The sequence below is a fragment of the Sardina pilchardus genome, chromosome 3, assembly GCF_963854185.1.
Source record: "Sardina pilchardus chromosome 3, fSarPil1.1, whole genome shotgun sequence".
Lineage (NCBI taxonomy): Eukaryota > Metazoa > Chordata > Actinopteri > Clupeiformes > Clupeidae > Sardina > Sardina pilchardus.
In genome coordinates this window covers 7394127-7415331 of record NC_084996.1, presented here as the reverse complement: position 1 = coordinate 7415331, position 21205 = coordinate 7394127, and the positions used below count along the sequence as shown (strand labels likewise).

Here is a 21205-nt window from a genome sequence, read left to right as displayed (position 1 = left end):
GAGATCCATGTCATTATCTGACTGGTTAGTGTTTTACGATTAATAATGTCCAAGCTTAGCTTGTGTTCGATTCCAGTCCATCGACTAAAAGGATCCATGCATGTCTAGTCCTAGGTCATAGACTAATTTGTAGTGACCAAGTGTTAAAACTAACGTCCTGTTCTATACGTTTAGTGCTCTGTTTACACTGATGTACTAGTCTAGTCACCAGTCTATTACTGTCCTTTCTGTACGAATTAGCATTTAGTTAATAGGGTCAGCTATAGCCTTTATCACACTAACCTAAAGGTGATCAAACTCTTCTCTAATCTATCAAGTTTTGCCTGAAATGATAGACTTTAAATGCAAACCAGTTCAATAACTTTGATCAAAGTAATTTATTCTATATATTTTTTTAAATCCGTAAAATATACAATAACAGGCATATCCCCTAAGACAGTACAATTTCAAAGTAAGACATCAATGCACTTGCAAAATAAAACATTAGGAAAAAAAACTTGGTGTGCACAAGTCAGAAGCTTTCTCACATTGTGCTTTACAGCACCACATGGTTCAGTAAAAATGGACATTTCTGCTTTTCTCAGATCACTGGTCACTTATGCCAGGTACCAGGGTTTGTTTACAGAAACATTTTTGTTACTTTCTGCCACCTTGAAGGGAAAAAATGAGTGTTCATGAGGAGTAAGGTGGGCGTAGGTTTCACTTTCAGTTAGTTGGTCAGGAACACAAAAGGCCTGAAATGAGTTACAAACAATTCAACACAGAAATACCGTACTGCCGTTTTTCTTTCACAGATTATCAAATATTCAAAAATATACAGATGAATGGATCATCCCCTATATGTTCAGGTATTTGTCAATCTGGAGAAATTATATTTAGAAACATGCTAGAAGTTTTGAGGAATACCAATTAAAATGGACTTATCTGACAATTGTGGTGGGAAGGCTAGGTTTAAAATGCTCAATTTGAATGAGGGAACAACAGGACGATAACAGGGTAAACAACATAAGTCACCTTGAGCAAGATAGATGAACGGTTCCTCAATTAAAAAAAAAAAATCTTGTTTGATACACAACATGGTTAAATACTTCACTTTATTGTACTTCTTTTAGGTAACCAAGACTAGTTGTTTGAACATTTGTGAATTCACAACCAGGTAGAGTGAATCCTTGCCATGACCTCTCAGTCTGCGTATGGCCCTGAGATGGGACAGAACACATGCCCCAGCATCTCTCAGGAAGAGTTTTACGACCATGTGCTTGTTTATCCTCTCCCCCCTACACACACACACACACACACACACACACACACACACACACACACACACACACACACACACACACACACACACACACACACACACACACACACACACACACACACACACACACACACACACACACACACACACACACACACACACATTCAGCACAGTAGAGTAGGGAGAGGACTCAGGACTAAAGACTCTTACAGAGACCTTTATTCAGGGTTAACGTGAGTAAAACAATGTAAAAATTGAACGTTCAGACTTGGAGCTGGATTTTCTTTGACTGCTAAGGCATGATGGAGGGAGAGAGGAGACAACAGGGTGAAGAACGCAAACATAAAAAAACAAAGATGTGATTTTGTTTTTTTTGTTTTTCTTAAAAAAAGAGAGAAACGAGGAGGTACTGTATTAGCAGCAGTTTGTATTCCTTTTTTCATCATTATCATCATCTTCCTCTTTTTTTTTCATCTTGTAATAGAGGAGCCTTTTGTTGGGGGGCTCCAGATTGGCATGGGTACGAGTGAGTCCAGAGGTGTGCGAGGGTTACAGGACCTCATCGCTCTCGGCCGTGTGCAGCTGCGTATCGTCTGCGTCAGTCATGCTGCTCTCTTGCGACTCCTCAGCTGGGGATAAAAAGGACATGGTAAACCCCACAGGTGGTCTCAGTGCATCAGCTCATCTCAACCCACCCACAGACATATACAACAATGCAATCTTACATCCCCATTTCAGGATCACTGGCTATGAGGGAGGGGGGAAACGTTTAAACTTGAAATTACTGAAAACAATTGAAAGATATAGGATAAGCTCAGACATACATCACTTTCCAAACTAATGTACAGTGATGTTTTAAAAGCTGATTTTAAATAGCAACATGAACATAATAATAAAAAAACCTTCTGGCTAGTTAACTGATAGAGGTACAGTAATTTATCAAAGTCTGCAAGGAGTTTGTAAATATCAAGATAAGTAGATTTAGCAACGGTCTGATTCAAATATAACAGTTCAATGCTTGACTTACTTGAATAGTAGGGGTAGTCCTCAGGGATGACAGGCTCCTCGTCATCTGGGAGGTATCTTTTGTCTATGGCCTCTTTGATCTGGTTGTTGGCCCCTTTGGGGTCCAGGTCCATGGCCCAGGAGAAGTTCATGAGTGCCAGATGAGTCTGACCGAGCTTCTTATAGACCTAAGGAGGAGACAGACTCTGCATCAGTACTGAATTCACAAAACACCCCATACCAGCAAGGTCTTGGTGGATTTCTCTATGAAGGTGTAATGGCAAACAATTAAAGGATCTGATATAGGCGGGCCAGAGGCGAGCTAAACTGATGACGACAGTGCTGCAACATTCAAAGTCAGTAAACATTGGAAACGCTGGCTGGGCTACTTCAAATAGACTAACCCAGTGATGACCGGAGCCCTCAGATTACTTAATAACTTTTTTATTGTGGTGCACAAAAGACTGACGTTTCGACGCACTGCGTCTTCCTCAGGGTCAGGTTGTAATGTTATCCAATTGCATCAAAGTCCGGAATCAGTCAGAGTAAACATTGGTCGTAGTGTTATCCAATTGACCCTTCCAGAAGTCACGCCCTCCATAGTTACTGTTGCTACGCCTGTCAAGCTTTCGCACCCTGCACGTCTATTACAATGGAGGAGACACGGGATTTTTTAAACAAATGTAATTTACAAAGACATCGTACCACACTGAAAGCTCATATTTTGTCACTAGCGACCTACATCTGTCCTCTGTCAAATACAGTTGCATTTTCAGCTCTGAACAAAACCGTTCATGAGTTATTTAAGCAAAAGTCGAAGGTACGTGTTGTTTTCGATGGTTCCTCCTGGCTAGTACGAATGAAACAGACGGGGGGAAAAACTAGCATAACGTTTAAGCTTCGTACTTCCCATAACGTCAATATTTGACAACATAACATGATTGGTACTTCAAATGGGTATTATTTTAGACAGAATTGCTGACAAGCTATACATACGTCTCGTTGAATGTCTGTTAAGAACGGTTTGCCGCCATCGTGAAACGTATCTCGCGGTTATGGAAATATCACGCAAAATGTGAATTTTTAAAGTTAGGAAAACACTTGTTTCAAACTATATCATGTCAATATAGTTCAACATGTTATTTCACCATGATTTTACGTGTTTGGGGGCACCACACATCCAAATAAATGCCCTTAATGGCCCATAGGCTATGCAGTCTCCATAGGTTAACATGGCAAAAACTCGAAAGCTTGCCAGGCCTTGCTTGCCTAGTTACGGGTTGCTAAGCCACGATTGGCCTGTGGCGGTTTTAGGGCGTGGCTCTGGAAGGGTCAATTGCGTGCAGTGAGATTTTCAAATGCATGCTTGGTGCCGCCCCTCGAGTTGGGCCATTAAATTATTTGTGGTCAGACCCTTAATCTGAAAGATTACCACGGTCTGGATTTTCCAGGCTACCATTTCTTGAGGTCACAGAGTACTGTCGGTACGGGGGGAAAAAACTGAAAACAATTAGTTTTACCTAAGTTGAGTTAAGTTTACAGTAGCAGCAGCTAAGGCAGCCAGGCAGCTACAGCACTACACTCTTGGGGCATGAAAATGGGGGCTTACCAATTTAAGCTATGACACACACACACACACACACACAAATAGGAAAGTCCATCTTACCTTTCCTATTAAAAAGTAAACAAGAGACTCTTTGGGCACAATCTGTTTCAGCTCCTCCAGTTCCTGTAGAGCAGCCTGAAGACACATCATAGAAGATTCATAATTTCTGTGGTTTGTAACAGCAGCTTGACCCATGACCAACACATCTGCATTCATGTTGATCAACAGAAATTTCAGAAAAGCGGAGTGCTAAAAACAGGACTGGTACAGACCTTGTACTTCTCATTCGCGAAGAGAATGGATGCCCTGTGAAATTTGCATAGTGGGTTTTTGGGGTCGATACTGATTGCTCTGTTCAGGGTCTCCAAGGCGTGATCAGATTTCTTAAGTGCGTGTTGTACCTGCAGTTAAGACAAAGGGCAGCTCAGTGGGTGGCATTCAGACTTCACAGGGAATGCATCACAGTCTTATGAAGACAAGCTTAAGAGTTTAAAAGAGCTACTTGGAGGAGATGCCATGAATTATGAGTTATAACAAGCTTCACTCCCTCTGACACTGTTGCTTGGCCCAAGGAGCCATGGCAAAGCTACACAGATTCTGACAGTGCCGGTCACTACTGGGTATATCATAGAATAGATCATATCAAGTTCTCAATTGACTCATGTTACATTCCTGTTTACTGGGGTTAATTATTATAGTTGAGTCCATCTTTACTTTGCAGAAAATGTTGTTTTAGGGATGGGTGACATCATGGCCTAAATAATACTGCAATAGTTTTTAGGCTGTAGTGCCATACATGATATACCTTGATATTTTTAAATATCCCACAGCACTTCATAAATGCATGACTTAACCCTTACAATTACAGCAGTGTGATCTAGTAGTCTCTGAAACATGTCGGCATTAAAACGCATAGGACATGGTGCTGGTAACACATACAGAACAGGGCTTCCAGGGAGCGACCAAGGTATAGCAGAAGTACTGGGAGCAGAGTACTGTGCAAGGTGACTGACTAAAGGGATTTTTGTTTCTCCTTTTGTGTATGGAAGGGATATGTACAGTATAGCCATTGGAGAGAGTGAGGGAAGAGAGAAAGGGGACGTCATGCGGAAGTGGCTTAAAAAAAAATGACATGACAATTTGTTTTTGATATTAACAATGTACTACAGTATATCCCAAGTAGAACAAACGTCACCAAGGCCTAAACAGGACATAGAGGAAGCAGAGAGAGACTCACCACTCCAATATGGCACAACAGCACTGAACTCTGAGGATTGATGCTTAGGGCCTTCTTAAAGTGGATCTCTGCCAGGTTGAACTTCTCCTGCTTGTAGTAGATCATACCTAAGCCATACCTGTGGCAAGGAGAGATGGTGGCGGAGATGGAGTTAAAAGGCACAGGAACAAACAAACACATTCATTAATATCACTATTGAGACTACAGATACCCAAAATACAACAGAATACTGATCTGGCTCATTAAAAAACCCTCAAACACTTTTTTGAAAAGTGAATGTGTTTAAAGAAGAACTAAAACTAAACCAAAAGGTGCACCAAACACAAACATCAGCTACATCTTAGTCCATGCAGTTACAGTATATAGGGCGAGGTGACACTGTGGTCCTACCAGGCATTGTAGTGGCGTGTGTTGAGGCGGATGGCGTTACGGAAGCACCCCAGCGCTTTCTCCAGCTCTTCCGTCAGCACCAGCTCGTGGCCCAGGAGTGTGTAAGCATATGCAAAGCTGGGGTCCACCTGGATTGCCCGCGTGAAGAACTTAATGGCGATGTCATGTTCCCGCTGAAGACTGAAACAGTTACCCGCTACACACCAAGGCTGGAGCGGGGCGTAAAATTGGATAAAAAGAAAAACAGACACAACACAAAAAAAGTGAGATGAGAAGACAGTAAGTGTGTGTGTGTGTGTGTCATTAATGTATAACATGTATATAAAAACATGAGTCTATTTTGACAAATATAACCAAACGTTTCATATTTCTATCAACAACACAGGCTTGCCCAAGGCAGCTACCTCAGGTGAGTTCTTGTCCATGTCAGTGAGGTCTTTGGACAGGGCAGAGAGTGCCACGTCCTTCTGCAAGTGCCACAGAGTGGTGGAGTAGATCTCCATGCCCTCCACGCGATAGCTCTCAATCCGCCGCACCTCCGAGAAAATCCGCTCCGCCTGGGTCAACGACATGGAGATACAATTTTAAAGTCTTCGTAATTATCCAACCAATTACAGATCATCATGACGATCAAAAAAACATTTAATTGCCAGTGCAATTGTTTATTTCTGACGCTAAAGACATCACTTTCTGCATATATGCACAACTGATTTCATAATCATGACATCCATTATACCATCACAAAGATCAAACGTTTCAGGAGAACACAACCACTCAATCATAACCAGCCTCAAATTAAATGACGAGACCACTTCTCTCAATCACCCATTTTACCTGTGTCTCTCCGTGGCTACATGCATTTGACCGATTTGAAGTGTGTGCAGATGACTTCACAATTCGTCTTCATGCCAGAGTTATCTTTTGATCTTTTCTCTATTATTGCCACAGAGCAAGGCAACGACTCAACTCAACCTACGGCACCTTCAGACTGAATCAGTCTGTGCCGGCCTTTACCTGCGCGTACTCGGCCAGCTCGAAGTGTGCGCGTCCAATCTGGCTCAGGACCCAGCCGGTGTTGTAGTGGTGAGTTGGCAGCTGGCTCAGAATGTTGATGGCCTCTTTGCAGTTGTAAGAGCAGAGCGCCACATAGCCTCGCCCAATGTCCCGCATCAGGCTCATCAGTCCATCTGAGGAGGAGTAAAGGGGATAGAGAGGACGTGATCGACGGGAGGGATCCTAAGGCGGTCGGTCAGAAGACATTCTTCATAGAGGAATCCGAGTGGCCTACCTGCAGCAGCCTTCTGCAGGGTGAAAGCCTGCAGCTGGGAGGAGCCCAGGCAGCCCTTGCCTTCAGAGAGGGAGGAGTCGAGTTTGAGCAGCTCGATGCTTTCGTTCAGGTTGGAGGGCGTGATGCCCCCCTTACCTGTCTTAGTCTTGGTCTTCCGGTTGGGGATCTTCGTAGGAAACTTCATTTTTAGCTTCTTGCTGTTCTCCTGATAAAGGAAATGTCCAGTTAAGTCAATCCACCCATCAACAATAGCACAAGCCAAGTCTATGGTCTCACTTTCAAGTCTAACAAATGTTTACCTCTGTTTTAAACTATTGATAACCCCTGTGCAATTACATTTCACCACTGAGAGACCTATTTCATAGTCATCTGCCTGCTGACAAACGTTGAAATTACTAAACTGCATTGAAGTGTATTGGCTCAAACACCCAGACCTATGCAAGGCTTATACAATTCAGCCAAATAAATTAAAGAATGTACTAAAGTATATTTCAATGTGTGTGAGAAGGCAATTTTGTGTGAGTGTGTGTGTACCTTGGCAGTAGAACTGGCACTGGTGAAGAGTCTGGAGCTTCTCCTTGGCTGCACATTAGGTGGTGCAGCGATGGTTGGGCTCAGCACTTGAGGTGTGGTACTACAAGACAAAGTGCTTTGGTTAGGTTACCATCTATTATTCTTAACGTTATTACAACAGCTACAACTATTTACTATAATACATCTCAAACACTGATTAATAATAAGACTATTTTGATGCCGTACCGCCAAGACATCACAGCCAGACAATACTAGTTTGTCATATAGTCAATGCTCTAAGTTTATCTATGTGGACACACTGTCCGTAACAGTCCAGTACACAGTAAGCTATTGTAAGAGGGCCCAAAACTGTGAATTATTGAATTATCTACATGGATAATTCTAAGAGTAATCTTAACAGAACAAAAATACGGTTTGTTTTGTTATTGCAGAGGGCTAGGGCCCTGTTTACTATAGATGTGCGGATAGCGGTTACAGCCGCGGACTCCGAAGCGGATGACCTTACGAAAAATTTTATTTTAATTAGATTCGTGCGGGTGGCGGTTGAACCGATCAAATGAAAAAAATATATATAAGCTATATTGTTAAATATCCGATAAAAACATGCACACTTCCAAATTCTCATCAGGCAGTAATTTGGTCTAGTTGTGTCTATGCAGTGCATGCTGCTTTGTTTACTATCAGAGATGGCAACGCCGCCAGTGAATGTGCGTGACAAACTCAAAGGTAACAACTTCAGCACAGACAGAGCATGTTCAACGAATTCTCTCACAAACACAAAACTGGTGGAAATCCCGACACTTTCAACGACATGAAACTTAATAGTAAACCATCAAATACACCCCAGCTTTCATTGTTCATCAGTCCCAACATTTAGCGATATAATCAGACAGTCTAAAAGTAAATCAAATCCCAAACCATACCGAAAATGTTTTGATAGCCATTGATTCCAAACGAAACGTCTCATAAATGCCTCAAAAAAGACTGCCCCACAGACAGCACTGTGCTTTGCGTAGCCTAAGTAAATAAAATAGCCTATACCTAAATCATTTGTAGTGTCTGATACCACAATATAGCTCTCAATGGTTGTGCAAACATCCACGATGTAGAGTGTGCTTGACATAGCCTATCCTACATTGCTGTTCAGATTTTGAGCGCGCTCATTGACGAGGAAAGGCATTTGCATAGCTACTGTCGGGAACACCCACTGGCGTGCGTCTTCTGGGCAACTTGGCGCTTTCACCTCTGTGTGTAAACGCAATTTTTTTTTGACCGGTATCGTTAAAGGTGTGAAAGCGGTCAAGACAAAAACGCCCAACGTTGTCGTGTAAACAGGGCCTAGATCTGTGAGAGGCACCACCCCCACACCCTGGCTGACACATACCTGGTTTGTGGGGCAGTGGTCTGGGTCTGGTTGAAGGGGATGGGGATGACCTCTCTGCTGTTCCCACTCTGTGCAAACACTGACTTTGTGCCAACTTGGCTGATTCGAGCGACAGACTGGAACGAGAAAAAAAGAGACAGAACTGTCAGAGCCACATTGATTCAAACATATATTGTATCACTGTAGAGTGTGAGGCCCTCCTTCGCAACACACACACACACACACACACACACACACTAAAAGTACCTAACCACATAGCTGTTAAGAGAACAGAATCCTTTCACAGCACCCTACATTTCCAAAAAGGCATTAAAAAACTAACAGACTATTGATAAGACTGCATACAGTAGCTCCCTTTCAATGTATTTTGAATGAGCTTCATTCTTCAGTTCGAGTGTTGGGTTGGACTGAGGATATTTAAATCAACCAGAAATGCATTCAACAAAATAACATCACTGAAGGTATTTGCTATATGTCTTTTATAAATTCACCTTTAAGCCATTAAAGCCTTTGAAGCCTTAAAGGAGAATTCCGGTGTGATATTGACTTAAAGTGTGTTGAAATATGATACCGAGTGTGAGCGATTGTCTCAGAGCTGATCTCGACCTGTCAGCTGTTCTCCGAAACCCGGCGGTAGCTCAGCAATAGTAAAAGAGGTGTTCAACTTTAGTGGCTCGGGCATCGGCGTGCCGTGCAAATAAATCACTGTTATACACCATTAATGAGGCTCAAAGTAGCTCCACACTTTATTGGTAGACTTCTGAGGGCCCTGACATTTAAAACGAGACATCGAGAACTTTGAAAAAGCACTGGTTGTTTACTTACATGACTGTTTATTCAGGCAGTCACTTTCGAAAGTTTACCGGTCGCAGCCATCTTGAATTTAGTCACGTGACTGATTCATGACTAGTGCACGCATAGACATAGCAGAGAATGGCCCTTTCCGAAACCAGCCCCTAAATCCTAACACTACACTCTTCCACTTCGTTTGCGCGTTCACGCGAGGGTCCGCCACATTAAGTATCATCCGAAACGAATTTTGAGTCGAGTGAAGTGCCTAGGGAGAGGGGCTACCACGCCTCCAGGAGCAAGTCAGCATCGATGCTGACTTGAAACGCAGGTGCAACCGTTTTCAAGTGTTCGTGCAGCTCGTGAATCTCCATGCCAGTTGTTTTTTGGTCCGTATGACGGCATTTACAGATAAAAGCGTGATTTAAGCTACATTGTAACAACTCATGTTCAGTTTGATACTCAGTAAAATGTGCAAGATCGTACAGAAGTAGGCTGTAATATTTGAACACATGTGCAGGTCGCATTTACAGCTCTTTTATAATTTGATGTTAAATAAAGCATAAAATGCAACTCCTCACTCATAGTAATGAAAGGAGAGAAGAGGGATGTATATCCTAATACATAGGGGTGTCCAGAACATCTTAATTGGCGATTTAATATACATTGGCTTCATAATTTCTATGAAAACGAATATGACGTCAACTTCCTTCTCCCTTCAAGCGCATCCGAAATGTAGCGCTGTTTTAACCCCCTAACCCTTCAAATGCGAGTGTTCTCCGCACCCACGAGTGGACTTGAAAACGAAGTTCACTCGCTAACCAAGTCGAAGTGAGTAGGGATCCGTTTCGGAAAGGGCCAATGTCTAATAAGGGGAGAAGGACCACTAGCGAAATACTTCCGCATGGTACTGCAACTAGAGGGCGATCGCGAGCAAGTGATGAATGAATGGGTGGCAATGGAGCTGAACCCCCCAGTACCACATTTGTCTTTATATAATTTTTTCTCCTGAAATTGCATTAATGCATGCGATGCAGGATAACTTGACTTGACAATTAGCTGACCAATGCAATTTTCTATATGTGTTGTTATTCCTAAAAACCCTTTCAAAGTTTTCATGTCACGTGACACAAGCGAACCACTTTACGGCCATAGACCTAAAAGAAGGTTCAGCTTCACGACGGTCGTAATCGGTCGCGATTGTCGCGAGCATCGATGAGCTAAATGCTAGCATGTTACAGGGAAAACGGCCCATCCTATGAAAAGCAGAAAGGACATGAGTGACTTTTTATTTCATTTCCAGTGGAAAACCCATACTCAGGTAGCTACTACGACAATGTACATTAAGAAATGAAGTTGTCAACTGTGAAAAAAACGAGTTCTAGCCGCTTAGCCCCATAGACCACAATTCATTTATCACTTGCTCGGCAACGCCCCTAGCGGAATTTCAACAGATTGCAGGAACAATCCGGTACAATGGAGTTAATAGGAAGTGGACCGGCTCTCCCTAAAGGGGCTCTGGACATAGCGATTACGTGAACCAGTCACGAATCAGTCACGTGACTAAATCCAAGATGGCTGCTACCGCTAAACTTTCGAAAGTGACTGCCTGAATAAACAGTCATGTAAGTAAACAACCAGTGCTTTTTCAAAGTTCTCGATGTCTCGTTTTAAATGTCAGGGCCCTCAGAAGTCTACCAATAAAGTGTGGAGCTACTTTGAGCCTCATTAATGGTGTAAAACAGTGATTTATTTGCACGGCACGCCGATGCCTGAGCCACTAAAGTTGAACACCTCTTTTACTATTGCTGAGCTACCGCCGGGTTTCGGAGAACAGCTGACAGGTCGAGATCAGCTCTGAGACAATCGCTCACACTCGGTATCATATTTCAACACACTTTAAGTCAATATCACACCGGAATTCTCCTTTAATCTTCGCTAAAGCGGAACAGAGAGAAGGCAGTGGTGTACATAAGGCATAACTGGGGTGGTGGTGATGATTGGTGTTTCCTTATGGGCAAGGTAGAGGAGCATATCTAAGGGTACTGCACCTTCTTTGGTGGACCTGCAGCAGGCGGTGGCTCCATCCCTGAGCCGCTGTGACCATAGCTCTGTAGGTACGTGGGGTCTCCCGGGCTGGGCTCCAGGGGCAGGATACCAAAACTGAACATTAACATAAGCAAACACACAAACATGTCATGGGTCATAATACCACTAAACGGTTGCATTCGAAGTTATAAGTACAGAGAAAATATGTCTGATTTAGCTTTTAGTACATTTGCACTACATCTAGGCTGAGGCATAGCAATTGTACAAAGCAAAGGTTTAACAGAATCCTGTGATACTAAGTTGGCAACAAGCGGTATGAACTAATGACTGGGCTTTGGCCAAATCAGTCATTCATTTAGAACCAGAAACAGCAGTTTGTCCGGCAACGTCAGAGATTATATGTGGCAGAGAGTAGTTCTGCAAACAAGTTACTTTATACAACAGTTAGGTCCGGTCGAACGATTTAGCAATATCTGATTGGACGAGACGCGTTCTATCAGTGGTGATATTAACCGATATCACCACTGGTGACTCTTCACAGCTAATAATCACTCCGCGACGTTGATTCTTCGCTTTGATTTAACCAGAGACGGCATTCCATGTTCTTTGACTTAGCAGTTGCATAGCAACCACAAGCGTTCTGAGCTAGGCCTACTTCGCATAGCGGAGGAACTGGGCTAAATAAAACGATGGCAAATTACAATTATCCTTCCTAAAAATGCACTCAGATATCTTTTTTTGTTGGCAATGGAACTGTTGTATAAAAGCATTATCGCACTCGTGGTCGTGGTGTTGTTGGCCAATATCGCCACGGCTGTAGTTACCTACGGCACTCAGCCTTCGGCTTCGTGCCTGCGGCGAACCACAGCCGTGGCGATATTGGCCAACAACACCACTCCCACTCGTGCGATAATGCTTAAGTAGATTTACTTTGGAATAATGGACTTCAATAATGTGCTAGCACTACCATCTATAACCTGCACTGTTTTCTGTCAACACTGCATCGTTCCATAATAAATACTACTTTGAGTTTGATTATCTCAGGATTTATTTATTTATTTATCATCTGAATTCATTTCAGATAATCAAAACAATCTACTCAGATTTGTACATTCTACCTGTTCTGCTAATCTTGTTTTAACTATGGGGTTTAGTTGTTTTTGACTTGAATTCTGGATATGTGTCCTCTCTCTTTAGCCTGACCCCACCCACCCGTCTAGTATCTCCACTCATTTTCATTTCACAGAGATCTTCCTCTCAATGTGTTTACGAAGTAGGAAGTCTGGTGAGACCAGGCTACTGTCTGTTCAGAGAGCTTAGAGAATTCTAGCAATAAGGGAGTGCAGAACGGAGGCCAGCTGTGGCAGCCATATTAGGAGGCAGGGATAAGGCTGCAAGCACACAGAGAACAGACCTCCTCCGCTCCACCACACATAGGGTGCCTCTCAACATGCCTCCTCGATCCTCGATGCTCGATCCTCGAGGGGCGTCCCCACTGATCTATAACTAACACTGGATAGACTATCCCATTGTTTCCCCCCCATCATTCTTTATGTAGATCAGTGAGGATCGAGGCATCGAGGAGCGAGGGAGGACATATAATCGCTGCATGAGAGGCACCCATAGCCAATGCTGCCTACTGCAGACTGCAGTCTGTAAACATGACGCTCACAGACACAAGGGCAGCCTCCTTTCACATTAATAGTTTTCCTCTCAAAAATGTATGTACCTGATTGCGCAATGGTCAAGCGGGTACAGTTATGAGTAAATATGGATTATTCAATGCAGATTTTACATTTTTAAAATCATAGACTTGACCTCATGAGTTATGGTTATAGTATTTAGCAGTCCAAAATGAAATTAAAATAACAATACAATAGTTCAACTTAACAGTAAACAATTAAAAAGTTGCCAATTTTACATTAAGGAGAATAGCAATAATAAAACAGCAATGTCAATTAAATCAATAGCCTAATGAAAATACCTCAATACTATCAAAACATACAACCCATAAAGCACAAGAAACATTCAATAAACATGCTGGACAGATATGCCTTTAGACTCCTCCTGAAAGACCAAAAACTATCACAGGAACAGATAGCACTTAAAGATGTTGAACAACATGCACAGGTTAAGGCTGCATAAAATATTGTTAATGCGTGGCTTGGTGTAAGTTGAGCGAGTCCTGCATTTGTTATTCATGTGAAAGACTGAAGTGCATGCACATTTTCTAATCAGACCTTGTTGGTGTGTGTGTGTGTGTGTGTGTGTGTGTGTGTTACCTGGGTGTGAGGGGGCTGAGGGCGGCGGGGCCTCCCAGCAGACTGCGGCCGCTCTTGGGCTTGTTTTGCGGCTGCTTGCTGAGAACCGAGCCGCCCGTGCCCAGAGGCACTGAGTCGGGCGAGATCACAGACGAGTCTATGTAGGACATGGACGAGTCTGTGCCCAGGGTAGAGTACTTGGTGTTGGATGACTCCAGGTTGAGGCGGTTTAACTCCTGAGATTGAGACAAGTAAGGGGGAGGCAAGTTTTGTTAATGACCTTCAAAGCATAGACACCTAAAGGGTGCAATCAAAATAGAATTTTGAATTTATGGCAGATATGTTCATTTAGGATATTTACTGCTATTTATATATTTACATACAAAAATGGTCCTTTGCAAACTGTGGTAAATGGCATCTATTTGCAAACAGTTTCATCACTGTATGATGGTTGAGGACAAACACCTTCACCTCACACCTTCAGTTTAAATGCATACCATCCCATCACTTCCTTGCATTAGACTCTGCATTTCAATTAAATATTCTACTGCACAGTAACATGCCACTGGTCCTTACAATTAGCGCAATTTTCACATGGATATCAATTTTACCTTCTGCATTACGGTTACTACATCAGTAATGTCATCATGACCATGTCATAAAGCATCAGCCTATTGCTGTTCCACCTTTGGGTGTCTGTCTTACAAAACTCATCCCACATTACCTTCATCAGTGTGTCTACTTTCACTCAGTCAATTCTACAATATTAGGCCAACTCTGAATCTATTCTACAATCCGCCAGCAAGGTCGTTGGGCCATGCCAAAGCAGTGCACTCCACAGGCACGGTAGAGCAGTTGTGACGTCACTGACAATAAGTTGGCCCTTGCACGTCTGTATCACTTCGGATAAAAAACGTCTGCTAAATACCACTTCAACTTTATATGAAGCTTGTTTTCACTACCGTGCAACCTTAAATCAATATGCATGAATCAACATTGAGGCTCTGTCATAGCAAAAGTGAGCCATCAGTTTTCTGCAATAGGAATCCCTTATCCTGAATGACAAGACATATGAATAATGGTGTCAAAGTAGGTCCTCAGGGGTCCTCATCTAACAAGGACCAGGTGATGTGCTTGCAATCTCAGTTAAAGTCTTTACCTCAGTGGTTATTGATCAGAAACCTTGTGCAAAACAAGGCAAGGTTGATACAGCACTGCACCGGCAAACTGACTTTCAAAATAAATTTGACAGCATGTATACTGGCTAAGCTTTATCTGTGCTAGAATTGTGCTGGTATTGCGGTTTGTCTTTGCACCTCTTAGCGGCGAGCTAGTTAACTTAGCTTACACAAAAACCCTTTGTAATGTCTCATTGACTTTCAGTTCTGCTAGTTGGCTGCTTCTATGGGGTAGGAAGAGGGGAACGGAGACATACTAAGGTGTCCTGTGGTGTCTCCATGAGGACGCTGTCCACTGTGCGGTGGGCTGGGTTGTGACTGGGTGTATGGGCAGGGCTGATCGGTGGCTGGTTGATTCCGCCTCCACTCCCACTGCTGAAGTTTTGCAAGGACGTCAGTTTGAATATCTGCTCTGGGTCAGGCCGCTCTCCTGCAGAACACATACAGTGAAATTAGAACCAGCTAAATTATGAATTTGTTTGTCCGTGGCTGGGAGACACTCACATCACCCCACATAGGATCTGTCATGTAGCTACAGGCTACTTTCATATAATTTAACATCCAGCAAAATTTGTTTTCTGTTTCATTCAATCCACCAATGCGTGCCCTACAGTTTACTATATCAAAGTCAGTATGGCCACCTGAGGACTAATTACTCGCTCCTGCTAGGTGGGAAATGTCCCAGTTACCTAGTGGAAAGAGGGACACCACTGTCGTGTCATTCCTGTACATTCTAATAGACAATACACACCATTTATTTTCAATGAGAGCTCAAACATTGATATTATGCAACAATGACTTCAATAACTATGGACTCAGAATGACAGAAATCAGAAACTCACCAATTTGACAGAGGGACTCAAAGGGAGACCAAAGGAAAGGATTCAAACTCAGGCTCTTCTGATAACACTCTGAACCTTTGGCAAGCCGGTCTGTTTTGCTATAGGGCAGACATTAAAGATCAGTCAAAAATAAATAAATGATCATCTTTGTGTTTCTTGCAGTCCAGTACACATTAAGCATACACAGGGATTAAATGGGAAAAATTTATTTTTTCCCCCGCCAGCCCAAAGTGATCCCTGCACTGTTACTGTACATTCAGGGGTTAAAATAGGCCAGAACGCAGTAAATAGATTAATTCAAAACCAACGATATAGCACAATGGTATTGTTAAAGTAAAAATGATGAGTTCATTTTTCCTGTGCAGTCACCCTGCCTCTCCTTCAGGTTCACCCTGCCTTCACATTTTTCCTGTCCCCCCTTGTCCCTTCTCGATGTCATGTACTCAGGGTTCTCCTGTCTGTCTGCATGCGCAAACCAGCACAGATGCACTCAAATCAAAGTCGCTGTGTTTACAGTTGCTGTTCTAGCCAGAGCAAGTGGATGTTGGAGTGGAGTTAAAGTCATAGGTGAAGTAATGTTCAAATTCCACAATTTAAACATGACAACAAATACAACTAAAAGAACAAGACAGAGTTACACTACTTTCAGGGCAGTATATGCCTCTATCTGTTAGCTGGCTAGCTTTCCAGCTTGTCGCTATTAACAGAGAAAAAAAATATTGTCCATGCATACGTATTTTCTAATTGGAAAACATGTTGGCAATGTTAAATATTATGTCACACAATCTGTCCACAAAGGAAACCAACTCAAACTCAACCAAATCAAATCAGAGAACGCGTCACAGCATGTGCATCAGTACTGAACTCTTGTGTCCCACTAAAATCTAGCCCAAGTAAACTAAATTGCTTGTGCAGTATACAGCACACAGATATCACTCACAGTCTATCACATGAACGAGCGGAATCTAAACTTTCTAATGATAAAGCTGGAAACAATGATTTTAGGCTATCTACTATCATTATGCATCAATAGCCTACTCAGCCTATTAGAGAATGAAGCAAATGAATATTAGCAAAGATCCTTCATTATTGACAAGATAGAGCAACGTAATGCATCTCTATGGAAGCAAAATTCGAACAGTTCCTGTCTGCTTAAAGAGGCGTGTTGCAAAGACGTCATAGTGGGATATCGATCTCTGTCAGATCGGCAAGCAGTTCAGCTCGAATGTTAGCAGGTCTGCTTAAAGGGGGATTTAGCCCTCCTCCCCCTTGTGAAGACAGAACGCAGAAATGATCGAACATTTGCGCCTCTCGCTCCGCTTTAACCCTCTCTGATATTAGTATGCATCTTTGAAGGACCAGCTGTGGCCCACCTGTGACATCCCTAGACATCTCCCCTCGCTGGCTCACATCACTAATCCAGCTGACACACTAGCTCACGCATAGGATGGCTACTTTCGCTGTCCAAGAGAATAACGACACAAAAAACCATAGCGATCCTAATTAAGAAAGAACTATTTTACACAACAAAGTTATGATAGAAGAGGTTCAGGAACTCAATCATTACATCCATCACTCATCACTCCATAAAAAAAAAAAAAACATTGATTCTCTGAACTGATGGTTGAATGGCCAGCCCAACTACATAGAACACACATAACCCTCCAATCCCCCAAGTCTTGCCTGTCACAGTATCAAACAGAGGATATGTGCAAACTGAAGAAGTATCTAGAGCTCTTTACCAGTAGATTTGACCAAGCAGAGCCAATGTGAAGCAAGCAGAGTCTCCGAACTCTGTGACGATGTCATCCTGACTCTTCTGTTTATTCAGGACACCTCCAGTCAGAATCTGTTCTCCCTCTGCAAGTCTGAGGGAACACACACACAAACACACACACTTGAACATACAAATTCAAACCAACACACATTATATACACACAGAAATATGAACAAGCAGACGTACAAACGTATACACTCAGACTGGAATCAGACACACATTAAGATGTTATCTATGAACATACAGACATTCTGAACAATCCTCTTTCCTTGAAATGTAGACATAGACATTTAGATGTTATTTGTCTATAACAAAACAGATTTGATCTTTAAGCTGTTCATAGAGGAAGAAGCTCTCTCTAGCAATTAGTTACAATATATGATGCAAGCCCTTCACTCTGTGGTGTCAAGTGAACATTAGAAGCATTACCTTTTTTGAAGTCCACAGTGTGGCCAAAATGTACGTTGCCATGCACAAAAATATCAAAGCAGCAAACATCTCACCATCAAAACCTACTGACAGGATGCTGGCACTATCAGCAAAGCAAATACTATCAGCGTCCCAACAAACCTTTGCTAGAATAAATTGGAACAAATGGACAAGGCACATACTTGCTGAGCTCTACACAGCACTTGGCCAAGAGGTATTTGCATTGCGGCGTGGTACAGCTGTGACCCTTCAGGAGGTGGTAGGCCTTGTAGGCCTTTCCTGATCGGTAGTAGCATGTGGCTAACAGAAAGAGAGCCTCCTCTGAATGCACTGTTGAGGAAAAAGGAGGAAGAAGAGGAGAGGACAGAGAGGGTAGTGAGTTAACCACCAGATATTATCCCCTGGTGGTATTGTTTTTCACCAATGTATTTTATTTGTATTACAGCTGAGAGTCTACTACAACCCTACTGATGATAATGGTACTATGCGGAGGTCAAACACCAAGCCAAACTTCCCTTACAGGGCCATACGAAAGCACTGACAGTGTAGGCATCCTGTTCCATTTGTCTCAATACCACTCAGGTGTGAAATTAATCAAGCCTTTCATGGTTGTGTCAGTCTCACAACCCATAATCACGTTCAGTCTGATCATTTTTCTGATTCTTTCTCTCAGTGATTTTTGCTATAGAAATGCTCCATGTGATAAAATGTGTGAGGTCTGTGATAAAAGCAATAGTAAATATGATTTGCACCTGTGTACTCTATTGCATAAAGCAAGTTACCACCATGTCACAAGCCTCTTAATCTAATTCAGAAGAAGCACACGTGCCTCCTAACTTCATACAGGAAAAAATGAGCTTGTAAACAAACACACAGGTCGTTTACAGACTTGAACAAATGAGTCAGACTTGAAACAAAACACTATTCTTTCAAATAAAATCAGCACACAAAGAGGCATTATGGGGCTAGACAAGACTGTGACTGATACACGTTAAGCCTCCTTTACCTTCAGCATAGAGTCTTTCTGCCAGGAAAACTGCATCACGATAGGCATAGTGGTTTAAAGCGTGCCAAACAGCAGCCTAGAAGAGAAAATCGAAGAAATTGTAGAAATGAAATGGGATAGACATGAGTTAACATTGAACTCAAAGGTGCAGGCATCTTTACAGAGATGTGCCATGAAACCAGAGGTTGCTAGGTCTATGACATGTCAAACGAACCACATGCCCAGACGAATACAGAGAGAGCTACGGGCTCGTTAATTAGCTAGCAATCACACTGAGATAGAAAGGGAGAAGGGTGGGCTCTGAAAAGTCAAATGCAAAGACTAACGATGTCCTTGAGGACCTCTGCACTACAGGGATGAGTTTAGGGCTAACGACAACGCATTCTACCCATCCCTCATAGTCTGGACAGCAGGAAGAGCTATATCACATTGATACAAGTAACATGTGTACCAATCAAGCAGAGCGGATAGCTTCCCTGACTTCTTAGCATAACTGAGCATCACAGAAAAGACGTTCACGCTTAACCGTTCGATAAATCTAGTAGTAAAGCCCCTGAACATTATAATTGTACTCAAAGACAGGTCTCCGCCGTCACAGGCGTCTGAACCATCAGTTACGATGCCGTAACATTAACACACATAACTGACAGAAAAAAAAAAACAGCTGGCGTTAGATTCTCCAGTTTAAGTTACTGGTGAGTAACGTTAAGACATAACAAAGAGCAACGGTATGCCAAATGTTGTTTTAAACATAAATTAGCCAGCTAACCGGCTTGGCAAGAGGTCCGATTCTGTTATGTTAAGACGAACTCATCCAAATCATGACGAAATGTTAACCTTACTCAAGGATGTGCTATCGTACCTTTGAGGTGTCCGACAGATTAGAAAGACACATTTTAAAGACTCGATGTGATTTAGAGAGCATTCAATGTTACCAATTTGTGTTGCTTATCAGGTTAAGGCCACAAATGTCTGTATTAACAACAGTTAACCTAGGTAGCTAAATAACTAGCTTGGCTGCTTCCAAGCTAGGCAAAACTAGCAGGTAAACCTCCTTTTAGCCAGCGATATGAGCTTGCACGGTAACGTTAGTGTTAGGCGAACTGTTGGCAATAAACTGCTAGCTGATAGTCAATGCGTTTACAAAACAAAGTAACCTTGCCAGTTAAGCGAATGTGCCTATGTCGGCTTGCTCGCCTGTATGACAAATGGTATGCCTGATAGGCAAGCTAGTTAGCATTGCAGTAAAGATCTCAGGTAGCAACGGGTTAACGTCAACGTTAGATGCTAGCAATTAGTAGCTTGCTAGTATGTTAGCTAACGTTATCAGGCTGCCTTTTAGAAGATAGCGCAGACATTTGTCAAGTCATAGCGTATTATCCATAACACACCAATAGAAACTTCTTGTAAATATTAACCATTATATGCTCAATGCTCTTCTCGATATTATCAATACAGCTGTTAAATAGCGAGCTAGCTAGCTGAACAAGCTAGGCCGGGCCATTTGTTTTGAGGCCGCAGTGTAGAAGTAGTGGGGTTTCCCGTTAGCGAAGTGTGAGCTCTGCTTCATATTAGTGTAAGCAATTCATGCATTTGACAGCAAACCTTGAACAAACATTTTATTTTGTCGACCTACCTGGACAGGTTCCTGCAACACCGTCATTCCGTTGCCAAGCACCTTTGCTCTTCTCCTTTTTCGTTTCCCTCTTTCTCCTATACCTTTCTTAGTTCAGTATCCAGGCCAGAAGTAGATACGAAGATTTGAACATACCAACCGTTATCGGCGACAACGAAAACTTCCGGACATTTCCGATTCAAATATATTTGGACGAAGAAACCCGATTACTGCCGAGAATAACCGAAACACATCTACCATGATATTGCAGGCAGAAGTCGCATGTTCTGAATAATACTGAACAAAAATACAAGTTTTATTTTTTTACATGTTTTTAAAAATATATTACATTTTAGTTAGGCTGATAAGCAAAACAATTATGCATGTTATGACTATAGCATGAATTTTCACCCCCTAAAGTTTAATTTCAGACGTGGAGGCACTTCAGATCTGACATCTGGGGCTAGATATTTGCTGTAAACATCTTTGAGGAGTATATTTTACAAGTCATTCCAGAATTCTACTGTGAAGATCTAGAACTTACATTGACTGCC

At 42.4% G+C, this 21205-nt stretch overlaps 1 protein-coding gene across 1 annotated transcript; it reads right to left on the bottom strand.

The window, feature by feature from the left end:
- Positions 1-358: 358 nt before the first annotated feature.
- On the bottom strand, positions 359-20830 carry cdc27 (cell division cycle 27). The gene is made up of 19 exons (XM_062531590.1): positions 20673-20830; positions 19037-19112; positions 18213-18360; positions 17567-17692; positions 15825-15922; positions 15240-15412; positions 13826-14040; positions 11546-11657; positions 8706-8821; positions 7322-7421; positions 6788-6992; positions 6514-6686; positions 5904-6056; positions 5500-5708; positions 5110-5227; positions 4145-4273; positions 3933-4007; positions 2289-2454; positions 359-1890 (listed from the first exon to the last, which is right to left on the bottom strand). Exons 1-19 carry the CDS (start codon positions 20697-20699, stop codon positions 1811-1813), a joined length of 2499 nt encoding a protein of 832 aa, XP_062387574.1. The 5' UTR covers positions 20700-20830; the 3' UTR covers positions 359-1810.
- Between the last annotated feature and the right edge of the window lie 375 nt (positions 20831-21205).

Excerpts from the sequence above, each read along its gene's own strand:
- cdc27 (XM_062531590.1), bottom strand. The coding sequence starts at position 20,699 with ATGACGGTGTTGCAGGAACCTGTCCAG. Across the intron at positions 19,113-20,672 it reads TGTTGCAGGAACCTGTCCAG|GCTGCTGTTTGGCACGCTTT; the intron begins GTAGGTCGACAA and ends TTTCTCTTCTAG. Across the intron at positions 14,041-15,239 it reads AGACACCACAGGACACCTTA|GAGTTAAACCGCCTCAACCT; the intron begins GTATGTCTCCGT and ends TCTCAATCTCAG.